We start from the raw sequence: 14,211 nt of genomic DNA, 5'->3' as shown, positions 1-14,211 counted from the left end.
GAGCATTAGCGAGCACTGCCAGTATTAAATTCAGGGCTAAACAAAAAATATATTCTGTATTATACTTCCAACGGAAAGAGCTGAGACACAAGTAGAGTGAGGGTACGTCTACACTACGGGATTATTCCGATTTTACATAAACCGGTTTTTTAAAACAGATTGTATAAAGTCGAGTGCACGCGGCTACACTAAGCACATTAATTCGGCGGTGTGCGTCCATGTATTGAGGCTAGCGTCGATTTCCTGAACGCTGCACTGTGGGTAGCTATCCCATAGCTATCCCATAGTTCCCGCAGTCTCCCCCGCCCATTGGAATGCTGGGTTGAGACCCCAGTGCCTGATGGGGCAAAAAACATTGTCGCGGGTGGTTCTCCTCTGCCTCAAAGCAGGAAGATCCTGCTCCAAACCATTCAGTACTACCCAGATAAGAGGAACATGAAAGCAGCAGCAGCCAACCGTTTCGCGCCTTTTTTCCTGGGTGAACTGTACAAACGCCATAGCACAGCAAGCATGGACCCTGCTCAGCTCAAGACAGCAATCATGGATGTTGCAAAAACCTCGCGCATTATCGTGCAGTCTATGCTGAACCAGGACCTGCAAAACCAGGCGAGGAGGAGGCGGCTAAGGCAGCGCGGCGACAAGAATGATGAGGACATGGACACAGAATTCTCTCAAACTTCAGACCCCTGCGCTTTGGAGATCCTGATGGTAATGGGGCAGGTTGTAGCCACTGAATGCCGATTTTGGGCCCAGGAAACAAGCACAGACTGGTGGGACCACACAGTGTTGCAGGTGTAGGACAATTCCCAGTGGCTGCGAAGCTTTCGCATGTGTAAGGGCACTTTCATGGAACTTTGTGACTTGCTTTCCCCTGCCCTGAAATGCCAGAATACCAAGATGAGAGCAGCCCTCACGGTTGACAAGCAAGTGGCAATAGTCCTCTGGAAGCTAGCAACACCAGACAGTTACCGGTCAGTTGGGAATCAATTTGGAGTGGGAAAATCTACTGTGGAGGCTGCTGTGATGCAAGTAGCCAAAGCAATCATTAAGCTGCTGCTACGAAAGGTAGTGACTCTGGGAAATGTGCAGGTCATAGTGGATGGCTTTGCTGCAATGGGATTCCCATATCCCTATCTTGGCACCGGAGCACCAGGGCACCCACTACATAAACAGCAAGGGGTACTCTTCAATGGTGCTGCAAGCACTGGTGGATCACAAGGGACGTTTCACCAACATCCACGTGGGATGGCTGGGAAGGGTTCATGACGCTCGCGTCTTCAGGAACACTACTCTGTTTAAACGGCTGCAGCAAGGGAATTACTTCCCAGACCAGAAAATAACTAACTGTTGGGGATGTTGAAATGCCTGCAGTTATCCTGGGTGACCCAGCCTACCCCTTGATGCCATGGCTCATGAAGCCATACACAAGCAGCCTGGACAGTAGTCAGGAATTGTTCAACTACAGGCTGAGCAAGTGCAGAATGGTGGTAGAATGTGCATTTGGCCATTTAAAGGCTCGCTGGCGCACATTACTGACTCGCTCAGACCTCAGCCAAACCAACGTCCCCATTGTTATTGCCGTTTGCTGTATGCTCCACAATCTCTGTGAGAGTAAGAGAGACACCTTTATGGCGAGGTGGGAGGCTGAGGTAAATCACCTGGCCGCTGATTACGCACAGCCAGACATCAGGGCGATTAGAAGAGCACACCAGGAAGCAGTGCGCATCAGAGAAGCTTTGAAAACGAGTTTCATCACGGGCCAGGGTATGGTGTGACTGCTGTGTTTGTTTCCCCTTGATGAACCCCACCCTTGATTGACTCATTCCCTGTAAGCAACCCACCCTCCCCCTTCGATTACAGCTTGCTTAAGGAAATAAAGTCACTATTGTTTAAAAATCATGTATTTTTTATTAATTCATTATAAAAAGAGGGAGAGAACTGACAAGGTAGCCCGGGTGGGGTTTGGGAGGAGGAGAGAAGGGAAGGAAAAGGCCACTAAAAAAATTTCAAAGTAATGACAGCCTTTTGGTTGGGCTGTCCACGGGGGTGGAGTGGGCGGGTGCACGGAGCCTTCCTCCATGCGTTCTTACACGTCTGGGTGAGGAAGATATGGAACATGGTGGGGGTGGTTACACAGGGGCTGCAGTGGCACTCTGTGACCCTGCTGCTGTTCCTGAAGCTCCACCAGACACCGGAGCATGTCAGTCTGATCACGCAGCAGCCCCAGCGTTGCATCCCGCCACCTCTGATCTTCCTGTCGCCACTTCTCATCTGGAGCGTCCCTCCTCTCCTCACGTTGGTCCCTCCTGTCCTCATGTTCACTGGCATCTTTCCTGTACTTTGATACCATGTCCTTCCACTCATTCAGATGAGCTCTTTCATTGCGGGTCACTTCCATGATTTCCGAGAACATTTCGTCTCACGTCTTTTTTTTCTGCCACCTTATGTGAGATAGCCTTCGGGATGGAGTAGGGAAGCTTGAAAAATTTGCAGCTGCATGAGGGAGGGAAAAAAGGGAGAGAAGTATTTAAAAAGATATATTTTACAGAACAATGGTTATACTCTTTCACGGTGAACAGCACTATTCACCTTACATAGCACATGTGATTTCACTACAAGGTCGCATTTTGCATCTTAATATTAAGTGCCTGCAGCTCTGGTGTTACAGATCTCACAGACACAGGTCCGGGCAGCAGAATTCAGCTTGCATGTGGCCATGGTAAGCCACTGTCTTTCAGCTTCTGCAGCCTTCGTATACACAGTGCTCTCCTTTCCCAAATACCAAGCAAATCCCGTTCAGTGCTGCTTCTTTCCTGTTAACATGCAGCAGCAGAAACCACCCCCCCATCCAACTGTCTGGGATGTTTGCTTTACCCCTCCCCACACCGCGTGGCTGGTATCATGGAAGATCACTACTAAACGCTCCCCTCCCCACCCCCACCCCGTGGTTGGTAGCAGGGAAGATCCCTGCTAGCCAAACGCAAAAAAGCTCAGCACCAATCATCCCACCTCTCCCCCTGCTTGGCTACCTGCAAGGAAGGATTTATTTTAAGCAACAGGCAAACAGCCCAGTAGGAATGGCCATCTCTGTCCCCTTAATTAAATTCCTGAATTTCAACTAGGTTACCATGAACGATATCACTCTCCTGAGGATAACACAGTGAGATAAAGAATGGATGTTGCTTGAATGCCAGCAAACACCGGGACCATACGCAGTTAGGCTTTGTCATGCAATACCAGATTACTTGTTGCATGCATGGCATGGTCAAGTGTCCTACCATGGAGGATAGAATAAGGCTGCCCTGCCCAGAAACCTTCTGCAAAGGCTTTTGAAGTACCTCCAGGAGAGCTTCATGGAGATGTCCCTGGAGGATTTCCGCTCCATCCCCAGACATGTTAAAAGACTTTTCCAATAACTGTACTGGCCGCGAATACATCCCAAGTCCTCAGGGCAAATTAATCATTAAAAAATGCTTGCTTTTAAACCATGTCTTATATTTACAAAGGTACACTCACCAGAAGTCCCTTCCATGGCTTTATTGTCTGGGATAGTGGCTTGGGAGGGTAATTCCGTCAGGGTGAGAAAAAGCTCCTGGCTGTTGGGAAGAATGGAGTGCTGTGTGCTTTCTGCAAGCTCGTCCTCCTCATCTTCCCCGTCCGCAGAATCCTCAGCCATGGCTGAGATTACCACCCCCACCTCGGAATCCATGGACAAGGGTGGGGTAGTGATGGCGGACCCCCCCTAGAATTGCATGCAGCTCAGCATAGAAGCGGCATGTTTTCGGCCCTGCCCCGGACCTTCCGTTTGCTTCTTTGGTTTTCTGGTAGGCTTGTCTGAGTTCCTTAACTTTCACACGGCACTGTACTGAGTCCCTGGCGTGGCCTCTCTGCATCATGGCCTTGGACATTTTTTCAAATGTTTTTTTCATTTCATCTTTTGGAACGGAGTTCTGTTACCATGGAATCCTCTCCCCATATAGCGATCAGATCCAGTACCTCCCGTGTGGTCCATGCTGGAGCTCTTTTTCGATTCTCAGGAGACTGCATTGTTACCTGTGCTGATGAGCTCTGTGTGGTCACCTGTGCTGGTGAGCTTTCCATGCTGGTCAAACAGGAAATTAAATTCAAAAGTTCGCGGGGCTTTTCCTGTTTACCTGGCCAGTGCATCCAAGTTCAGATGGCTTTCCAGAGCGGTCACAATGGTGCATTGTGGGATACCGCCCGGAGGCCAATACCGTCGATTTGTGGCCACACTAACCCTAATCCGATATAATAATACCGATTTTAGGGCTACTCCTCTCATTGAGGCGGAGTACAGAAACCGTTTTAAAGAGCCCTTTATATCGATATAAAGGGCCTCGTTGTGTGGACGGGTGCAGTGTTAAAACGGCTTAACGCTGCTAAATTTGGTTTAAACGTGTAGTGTAGACCAGGCCTGACTTACGCTACCTTCTTCCAGTTCAATGGCCAGTTTTCAGTTCAAAATGCCACACTCTTCTAAGTAGTCCCAGTGAAGTCAACAGACCTATTTGCCTGAATAAAGTAAGCAAGACTTAACCCTGTCAGATGAATGAACTACTCATTTTCCCTTTTCCAGTCTTATTTGTAGATCATGTTATACTTCTATGATACATGGATAGCAAACATAGGCCTCATGCTATTGCCAAGCAAACTACTTCTTAAATCTTTAATATTGAAAAAGATGGACTGAGTTTTTCTGCAGCCTCTAAAATTTCACATATATTTTAGTCCAATCCCCCTCAAAGTAAATTACCAACATGAGACATACAAATGCTACTAGCGGTAAGGTAGTATATCAAAGTTTTTACCCTGGATGTTAAATGTCAGAAGTTCTCTGTTTTAGCATTTTATGTAGCAAAGATGAAAATATTTTAGAATAAAGGCTAGACTACAACATTTCGGATTAAACAAATACATATCGTAAAAGAATAAACTTTAAGGCTACTTTGAAACCAAGAGAAACACCAGAATAAACATTTTAATAAATATTCTCTTTGAGTATAAAAATTTTCTTTGGACACATTTAAAGTCTTTTGGTCTCACTTCTACTGATTTAACTAAGATGTGTTTGTGTGTGCGTGTACGTCATTGATAATGAAGATGACCAAGCCCACTTACCCATTTCAGGGGAGAGCTCCATGTCTCCCTTCACTGGGTCCTGTGCATGATTTCCAAATGGATTGCCTATACTGCTGCCTTTCCGTTGTGGTTCAGGTACGCGAACTGGACCCCGAGTGAAACGGGGATAGAATTTTTTAGGAAGTGGCTTTTGAGGTTCCAGCCCCTTGACGGGCACATTCTTGAAAGATTGGGTCTCTTCGCTGAAGTTGAAATAAACAAACAGCAGAAGTGTCCAGGTCACAGATGTGAAAAGGCACCCATAGCAGAAATAGCGAAGCGTGACACTTCCCATTGTAGACTTAGCATTGTTGATGGCCCATTCTCAATTCCCTGAAAGAGAATCAAAGAAACACAGAACTGAGACCTCCATCTGTTAAGACTCTTCTGCAGACTTATGCATGAGTAACTAAATGCCAACTTTTTATAAAATGCTATTTTAAACCTATGCTCTATATTTTAATTTTATGTTTAAGCATTATTTATTTTTCCTCTTCCACCCAAATATCAAAATACTTAGGGTCCCAGACTTCTTAGTACTGTATATCTTCAGATACAAGGCTAAAGACCCAGATAGTCTTGGGTGAAATATTAACAGCATTTTCTTTCAAGTTGTGGGACAGTTTACTGGTGTCCACAATACAGAAGTCACAAAGTGTTTGTATTACTCTTATTACTTTTAACACATAATATTCTGTAAACTCAAACAAGAAGGGGGGGGTGACAGATCGAAGGGGGTGGGGAAGTAACTTTTAAGGAAGTATTTCAGGAATGCCTCCAAGATCCACATGTCAAACTCACTCCTCCACTGTGAAAGGGAAGGGAGTTAAAAGGCACCTCAGTGAGACTGCCCTATTTCCGAGAATCCCAAAAGACACTCTGCAATGTCAGGATCCGTGCAGGGGGTGAGAAAGGACAGGGCCAGCTAGAGGCTGAGAATTGACCTATTTTATGTGGGGCAGTGGAGGGAGATGTTCACCGTACTCTATCTGGCCCTGAGAAGTTACCAGGGAAAGGTAAAAAGCCTGGGCTCTCTTACTTTCTTTGCAGAGCCCTCTGTGACAGGATACCCCAAGGTCTCCAGGAGAGTCCCTAGCAGAGACACTCTAGGGTATGGCTACACTTGAAATTTGGGAGCGCTGCCATGGCAGCAATTTGAAGTGTGAGTGTGGTCGGAGCGCCAGCGCTGGGAGAGAGCTCTCCCAGCGCTGCACGTAAACCACATCCTCTACGGGTGTAGCTTGCAGCGCTGGGAGCAGCGCTCCCAGCACTGCGGCACTGATTACACTGAGGCTTTACAGTGCTGTATCTTGCAGCGCTCAGGGGGGGTGGTTTTTTCACACCCCTGAGCGCGAAAGTTGCAGCGCTGTAAAGTGCCAGTATAGCCATGGCCTCAATTGGCATTGGCTTCCTGCAGACCCTTGAATATCCTTCCAGGTTTTGGGATGGATTCCACAGCAGGCAAAGGGCTATGCAACAGAACTGGGAGGGAGCAAACTAGACCAGAGTTTTTATTCTAAGCAGTCACCCACAAACGTGACTTCCCAGAGACGTATCGACAACCGTTATCAGAACTGAACATTACAGAACTGAGGACAGGGGAGGGAATAGAAATAGACTGTACTGGTGACTGCGTTTTATTTACAGTTGCCAAGAGAATTAGTTACACTTTTTGAGTTCTCTTGTCAAAATTAAGGTCCAAGAAATCACATAATACCCAAAATGGAAAACTGGTCCTGAGAAATGTATTGATTAGGTGTTTCTGGCAGCTATCACTTAGATTTATTGGTTTGTTTTGAGGGATGGGAGGAGAAAGGTAATTAAGAACCCCTAACGTAGAGTTCACCAGAAAAATCTGGAATGCTCTTTCAGAGTTACACTTGATCTAAACCAATTAACCAAAATACACAATTCTTTCTACAGCTATATATGTAGCTATCATCCACATGTTTGCTGTTGTTGTTGTTGTTTTTGGGGGGAGAGGTTGGACGGGGGAGGTGGCTGGGTCTATTTTCAAGTGTCCATAGGTTTTGAAGAAGTAAGATTTGTCAAAGTATCAGAAATCACCAACAAAGCTCTTCAGCTGAATCTAGCAAAGAACAAATCAGAACAAGAGACAGCATCTACAGCCTCTTCCAAACACTTTATGAATAACTGATTATCCCTTACAACATCTCTGTGCGGTAGCTAGAAATTATTCCCTTGTTACAGGTGGAAAACTAACAGAAATTAAGCCTATGATCATGCTCCCACTGAAGTTTATAGCAAAATCTCACTGACTTCAAAAATGCAATATTGGGCCCCAAGTGACTTGGCTAAAATCACAAAGCATCACTGCTAATCAAACTCTGGCGTTCCCAGGTCAGACCATGCCACTCCTTCATTTGTTAAAGTTCTTCTAACAAAAAATATTTACCTGCTATTCTTACTAGGTGAAATTCATCCCTGTGCAAAGTGCCAGACTATGCAGCACTTAAGCCCAATGACTTAAGTGGGTTTAAATGAGCCTAAGTCTTGTGCTGGCCCTCTGTATACAGGTGCAATGCACATGCTATCAATCAGAAGCCTTCTCCAATGCTCTAAAGAGGGATGGCTGCTGCTGAGCTGTTACTTTAGAGCCATGAAAGTAGCCAGACAGTAAACAAAAGCTTGGGATTTCTGAATCATTTCTTCACCCAATCTAGCTGGCTCACTACTTAGCTACACCACAGCTTCAAAGCATCTGCCTCAAGTCTCCCACTCCCTGTGCTAATGGAGGTCAAGGATGTTGCCAAGGTGAATCTAGACTCAGAAAAGCAAGGGAGGTTGCCAAGGAGCAAAAAGATTAGATGAACAGCTACAGCCTCTCACGACAACAGTGTTTCTTGCTGACTGATCTGTAGATGTTCAAGCTCATCCGCACTACAGGAAGATCTGGGCACTAGCCAGTTTTTCTCCACGGGGGCAGTGGAATGAGGTCTGTTTTAAAACTTTATTTAGCTTAAAAAGCTGCTCTCTAGCAAACGTTAGAGCTGTCGCCTGACTGGCAACGAAAAGGCACCATTCCAACACAGCCCCACCACATGCATGCAAAACACTGGCTGCGAACTGATCTAGTTCTTTTCTGCAGCACAGATATGCCCTTTCTGACCATCGCAGAGAAGACCAGTAATCCCTCTGTTCTAACAGAGAATGGGTATTTTATTTCATAGACATCTAAGAGGAATCAGGCCTTCAATTAGGAGGAAATGAAATAAGTGAGTGCCAGAGTGAAAAGAACCTCAGGGCCCCCCAGCTGGAAAGCCTTTGTCCAGAAGCTAGCACAGTGAGAGAAAGCAGGCCTATATCACATGAATACAAATTTAATATGCAATATTCCATCTGTTCCTTGTTGAGATGTAGTTGTCCCTCTCCCCCTGAATCCCACTGGTTCACGCCACATTGTACACGACACATGAAGTATGAAACAGCATTTAAAACAAATCATGGATTCAGATCCAGAAGAGCAGATCCTTTCAATAACTTGCTATTTAACCAAAACATTCAATGACACCTTTGGCAGAAAGTGTAGGAGGACTATTTATTTTCTTTAAGTTTCCATTTCTGCAGCAACATTTTGTTTGGGATTTGGGGAGGGGGTTACTCTGTCTTTACAAATAACACAACTAAAAAGCTCATCAGGCTTATTAATGAATCTTAATTGCAAGCAGAACATCTTGAGCAGGAACACTGAGGCCTTGTCTATACTTGGGGTTTCAACCATCTGTCAGCTGGGATAGCTGCACCTGTGCAAATAAAACAAACAGCTATAAAAGCTACAGTGCAGCTTACCCGGGTTTCAAGCAAGAGGCGGCTACTCGGGTGCATACTACCAGAGAGAAGTGAGGTTTGTGACTACTGAAAGGAGGCACTAGGTTGGGACTCCTCCTCGCTCATTTCAGGCTCCAGTTCAAAAGTTTTTTTTTTAAATCCTCCGTGAGTTTGTTTCCATTGATTTCATAGATCTGTGGATCCAATGCACAGCTTATGCCAGCCATCATTTGGCCCACAGTCTTTATCTACTCCTCTCCCTGCTCATCTAGCATAGCAGGGGCTTCTTTCCTTTCTACGCACAATACAGTTACTGTCTACAGGAGCTTTTCCCTTCCCATCTCTCTTCACTTCTCTAGCTCTGTGACCTTAGAGCGTTAGGGTGGAAACTAATAAAGAGTCAAATAAATAAAAATAACAAATAAATAATTGGAGATATACCAATCTCCTAGAGCTGGAAGGGACCCTGAAAGGTCATTAAAAGCAGCAAAGAGTCCTGTGGCACCTTATAGACTAACAGACATTTTGGAGCATGAGCTTTCGTGGGTGAATACCCACTTCGTCGGATGCATGTAGTGGAAATTTCCAGGGGCAGGTATATGTAAGCAAGCAAGAAGCAGGCTAGAGATAACGAGGTTAGTTCAATCAGGGAGGATGAGGCCCTCTTCTAGCAGCTGAGGTGTGAAAACCAAGAGAGGAGAAACTGGTTTTGTAGTTGGCAAGCCATTCACAGTCTTTGTTTAATCCTGAGCTGATGGTGTCAAATTTGCAGGTGAACTGAAGCTCAGCAGTTTCTCTTTGAAGTCTGGTCCTGAAGTTTTTTTGCTGCAGGATGGCCACCTTAAGATCTGCTATTGTGTGGCCAGGGAGGTGAAGTGTTCTCCTACAGGTTTTTGTGTATTGCCATTCCTAATATCTGATTTGTGTCCATTTATCCTTTTCCGTAGAGACTGTCCAGTCTGGCCGATGTACATAGCAGAGGGGCATTGCTGGCATATGATGGCGTATATTACATTGGTGGACGTGCAGGACCTAACCAGATCAGCCACACCATCACCGGTTCATTCACCTGCACGTCCACCAATGTAATATACGCCATCATATGCCAGCAATGCCCCTCTGCTATGTACATCGGCCAGACTGGACAGTCTCTACGGAAAAGGATAAATGGACACAAATCAGATATTAGGAATGGCAATACACAAAAACCTGTAGGAGAACACTTCAACCTCCCTGGCCACACAATAGCAGATCTTAAGGTGGCCATCCTGCAGCAAAAAAACTTCAGGACCAGACTTCAAAGAGAAACTGCTGAGCTTCAGTTCACCTGCAAATTTGACACCATCAGCTCAGGATTAAACAAAGACTGTGAATGGCTTGCCAACTACAAAACCAGTTTCTCCTCTCTTGGTTTTCACACCTCAGCTGCTAGAAGAGGGCCTCATCCTCCCTGATTGAACTAACCTCGTTATCTCTAGCCTGCTTCTTGCTTGCTTACATATACCTGCCCCTGGAAATTTCCACTACATGCATCCGACGAAGTGGGTATTCACCCACGGAAAGCTCATGCTCCAAAATGTCTGTTAGTCTATAAGGTGCCACAGGACTCTTTGCTGCTTTTACAGATCCAGACTAACACGGCTACCCCTCTGATACTGAAAGGTCATTGAGTCCAGCATCCTGCCTTCAGTAGCAGGACCAAGTATTTATGCCCCAGATCCCTAAGTGGCCCCCTCAAGGACTGAACTCACAATCCTGGGTTTAGCAGCCCAACGCTCAAACCACTGAGCTATCCCTCCCTTCACTGATCAGATTGATAAACACATCCCTTCAGCTGTCTGTGTATGGAATGTAACAATACATGCAATGTCACTGCTTTGTGGTGCATGTCATCTTAAGTGTCAAAGGAAATATCCCTCCTCTCCCAGCTGACCTCCCCAAACAGGATTCTGAAGCTCAGGCATTAAAGCTCAGGCATTATGCTGTTCTAAGCCAACAAGCTGCTCATGAGTCCAGAAGACGTAAAGAAGGATTTGTGTCTCAGACTACTTACTGTTCCTGCCCCAAGGCATTACCAGCCGTGTCAGCATACAGGGCAGGCTGCATTGAGAACGTGGCTGGTGAACATTTAAGGTCAGTTTAGGACACTGGTAAACAAGTGATAGTAAAATTCCAGCTCAAACAATATAACACAAGTTGAGCAGTTAACGGCCCAGAAGTTCAGATAGCTAGATATTAATGCCAGCACAGCTAATAGGCTTACATAGTTAAAGCCTGACCACTCAATGCAAAGAAGCACACGGCCATTAACTAGGCAATACATTTAACTGAAGCTACGTCTACACTACACACCTCTGAAGGACTAAAGTTCTGTCGTTCAGTTGCCAGTGTAGACATAACCTTAGTGAGGAGAACCAAGGATCACCTATGCTACAAATATAACAATGCGGCTGAACCCATTTGCCCCCACGTTGGCCGGTATGAAGACAAGGTTCAAGCATAGTTCCATTTCCTCAGTGGTTCAGGAGCCAAGGTAGCAATCAACATTACCCAAAAGGGCCACAGTGGTGTGAATTCATTGTTTCATTTACTATAGTACCGTTCATATTTAACCAGTATGACAAGGGAATATTTAGTTTTTATATATGTATTTTATTCTCACAGCAAATGAGTTAATAACTTAATGCAAGTTGACACTTAATTGGTTAATAACATAGTAAAAGCATCCTGACTGGTTAATAACTAAATCACAAAGAGCCACAGGAAACAAACACATTAAAGAGCCACTTGCAGTTCATAAGCCTTAATCTGAGTATCACTGATGTAAACAGTATCTTCACCAAGTGCAAGTTCAGAGGTACAGCAAAGATGCCATCTGGAATACATAAATCCATGCTTGAAACATGCCAGGAAGAACTGTTCCACAATAAGGTGCCCTAAGGGTTGTACCAGTCTAGCATAGCCTGAGCATGATGCTGCCATATTTCTCCCTATCGTTACTGAAGGATACAGGTGACAACACATGAATGCTCAAAAGGACCTTAAATATACAATTAACCCCACTTTCTTCCAGATGTATGTGCTGGAAGAACATACAGGATGAACACAAGAACAGTAAAAAAAAATAAAATTAAAATAATTAAATAAATAAATATATAAAATACCTAGCATTTTCTCTCATATACAACATAACATTCATAATAAATACTAATTTGAACCTATAACACCTTTCAGTCAAGAATCTCAAGAGACTTTTTAAATGTTACTTAAGCCTCAACATCCTATGCAGTAGGCAGACCGTATTATTTATCATTTGCATTGCTGTAGTGTCTATGCAGTATTTCCCAAATGCTGCCACCACGGCCTTTTCTTCCAGCCACAGCCATCTGGGATGTGATGGGGAGACGCAAAGCAGTGGCCCCTCTCACAGGGCTGCCAGCAGTGGTTAGGCCTTGCTCCCCTCCAGAGACACAAATGCTGGAGATGCAGACAACTGGTAAATTCCCCACAGGGGGGTAGGGCGGGCAGGCAGGCTTTGACCACAGGGCTTTGGGCTCCGTCCACACAGTGGCAGGCTCTGGTTCCAGGCTCCGGGCCCTGGCTCACCACCCCTGCCATCGTCCCTGGGCCCCGCTGCCCTCCTGCCCACCTCCTCATCCAGGGTTTAATTTGTCCCAGGGCTTGCTGGGGCTGAGTAAGTCTGCCATGAAAAGTGATATTAAAAAACATACAAATATCACTTTTCACAGGAGAAGACTTACCAGCTAGCAAGTCTTAGAAGAAAAAAAAAAAGTGCAACCAAAAAAGCAAAAGAAACGACAACAACAAAAGACAAGAACATGCAAAGTGCCTTATTTGTGTTTCTATTCCATTTAGGTTCAGTAAAGAATAGAGACAACTGTAAATTATTTTTATTATGGAGTCTGAAAAAAACCCTACACAAATTACAATGATTTGGAGATGTATATGTGCATATGATTTATAAAGTTAATTAAGTATTTTAGGAAAAATTGTCTGCATGGTCACCAGCAAGAATTGGGCCACCAAAAATTGGACTCGGTGCCCCAGTCACAGACCAGGACCCCACTGTGCTAAGCACTTTACAAACACATACAAAAAGGCTGTCTCTATGACAAGCTTACTATCAATTTTGCAAGTAGGGAAACCATACCACAGATTTAAGATTGACTAGCTCCTTGAAATCTAGCCATTAGGGGGAAGCTAAAAGTAGTTTAGAGCACTATTTTGAGCATTCACAATAAAACACTTTTTTTTAAATTTCCCCCTCTCTCGTTGCTGGGTACAAAGACCCCACTAACTTGTCCACTACTCCTCATGAGATCTGAATCAATCATCAAAACATTAAACAGATTTAAAAATTAGCCTGAGACAAAGATAATTCACATGCACCCAAAAAGCTGAGCATTTGCCATTCCCCACAGCAAGTAACTGATGCAGCTTAAAGTAATGCTGAATCAGCGCATTAGCCTTTAATCTTTTTAGCAAAACACTATAAATAAAGAGACTGCATTTCACAATACTGTATTTTGGCTTACAGTAAGGAATGGCTAGGTGATCTTTAACTAGGCATGGCCTAAATGCCAACATTCATTTGGATTAGCCTCAAACGTTTAGTAAACATTCTTCATCACTTAATGTTTAATCACTGTGCCCTAAGGTTCTGTCAGAGGTCAACTTGACCTCACATTGTTGAAACAGATGTCAGAATTATTAGAAAAAAATTTTTTAACACAACTTTCAGGTTCTCCAAGCAGAACTTTCCTTAGAAAAGCACCATCACCACCAAATCTCCTGTAAAATTGCCTGTGTACTGTTTCTGTTTTAAGTGAAGAAAGATGACGATCTTTGTGTATCCTCAGCTGTTAATAAATTAGCAAAAAGTTGCCAAGACAGTATTACTGTAGTTTTCTGTGGGAGGAATGCGACATCTCTGCTAGTTCTTCTATATCAGGAATTCTCAAACTGGAGGTCGGGACCTCTCAGGGGGGTCGCAAGGTTATTACATGGGGGGAGTCACAAGCTATCAGCCTCCACCCCAAATCCTGCTTTGCATCCAGCATTTATAATGGTGTTAAATATATATTAAAAACACTTTTTTTTATATAAGGGTGGTCGCGCACAGAGGCTTGCTGTGTGAAAGGGGTTACCAGTACAAAAGTTTGAGAACTACTGATCTATACAGTCCTGGCTAAAACTTTTAAAAGAAATGTCACTTTATCTTCTTGGTTTTTATAATCTAAATTTGTTAGTAATTTCCTAGCT

General features: G+C 44.5%; 2 protein-coding genes across 5 annotated transcripts in view; one reads left to right on the top strand and one right to left on the bottom strand.

The window, feature by feature from the left end:
- PRKAG2 (protein kinase AMP-activated non-catalytic subunit gamma 2) overlaps positions 1-14,211 on the top strand; it is a 568,070-nt gene that overhangs the window by 93,609 nt on the left and 460,250 nt on the right. The window lies entirely within an intron of this gene.
- The window catches only part of GALNT11 (polypeptide N-acetylgalactosaminyltransferase 11), a 101,174-nt gene that overhangs the window by 61,819 nt on the left and 25,144 nt on the right, over positions 1-14,211 (bottom strand). For all 4 annotated transcript variants that reach the window (XM_050940414.1, XM_050940412.1, XM_050940415.1 and 1 more), the window contains one exon: positions 5,140-5,472. In XM_050940414.1, the coding sequence (XP_050796371.1) occupies positions 5,140-5,434 (295 nt within the window). In that variant the 5' untranslated portion in view covers positions 5,435-5,472. The remainder of the gene's footprint in view (positions 1-5,139; positions 5,473-14,211) is intronic.

The sequence above is a fragment of the Gopherus flavomarginatus genome, chromosome 2 (assembly GCF_025201925.1).
Source record: "Gopherus flavomarginatus isolate rGopFla2 chromosome 2, rGopFla2.mat.asm, whole genome shotgun sequence".
NCBI classification, from domain to species: Eukaryota; Metazoa; Chordata; order Testudines; family Testudinidae; genus Gopherus; species Gopherus flavomarginatus.
The sequence above is the reverse complement of the archived record's forward strand: the minus strand, read 5'-3'. Positions and strand labels throughout refer to the sequence as shown.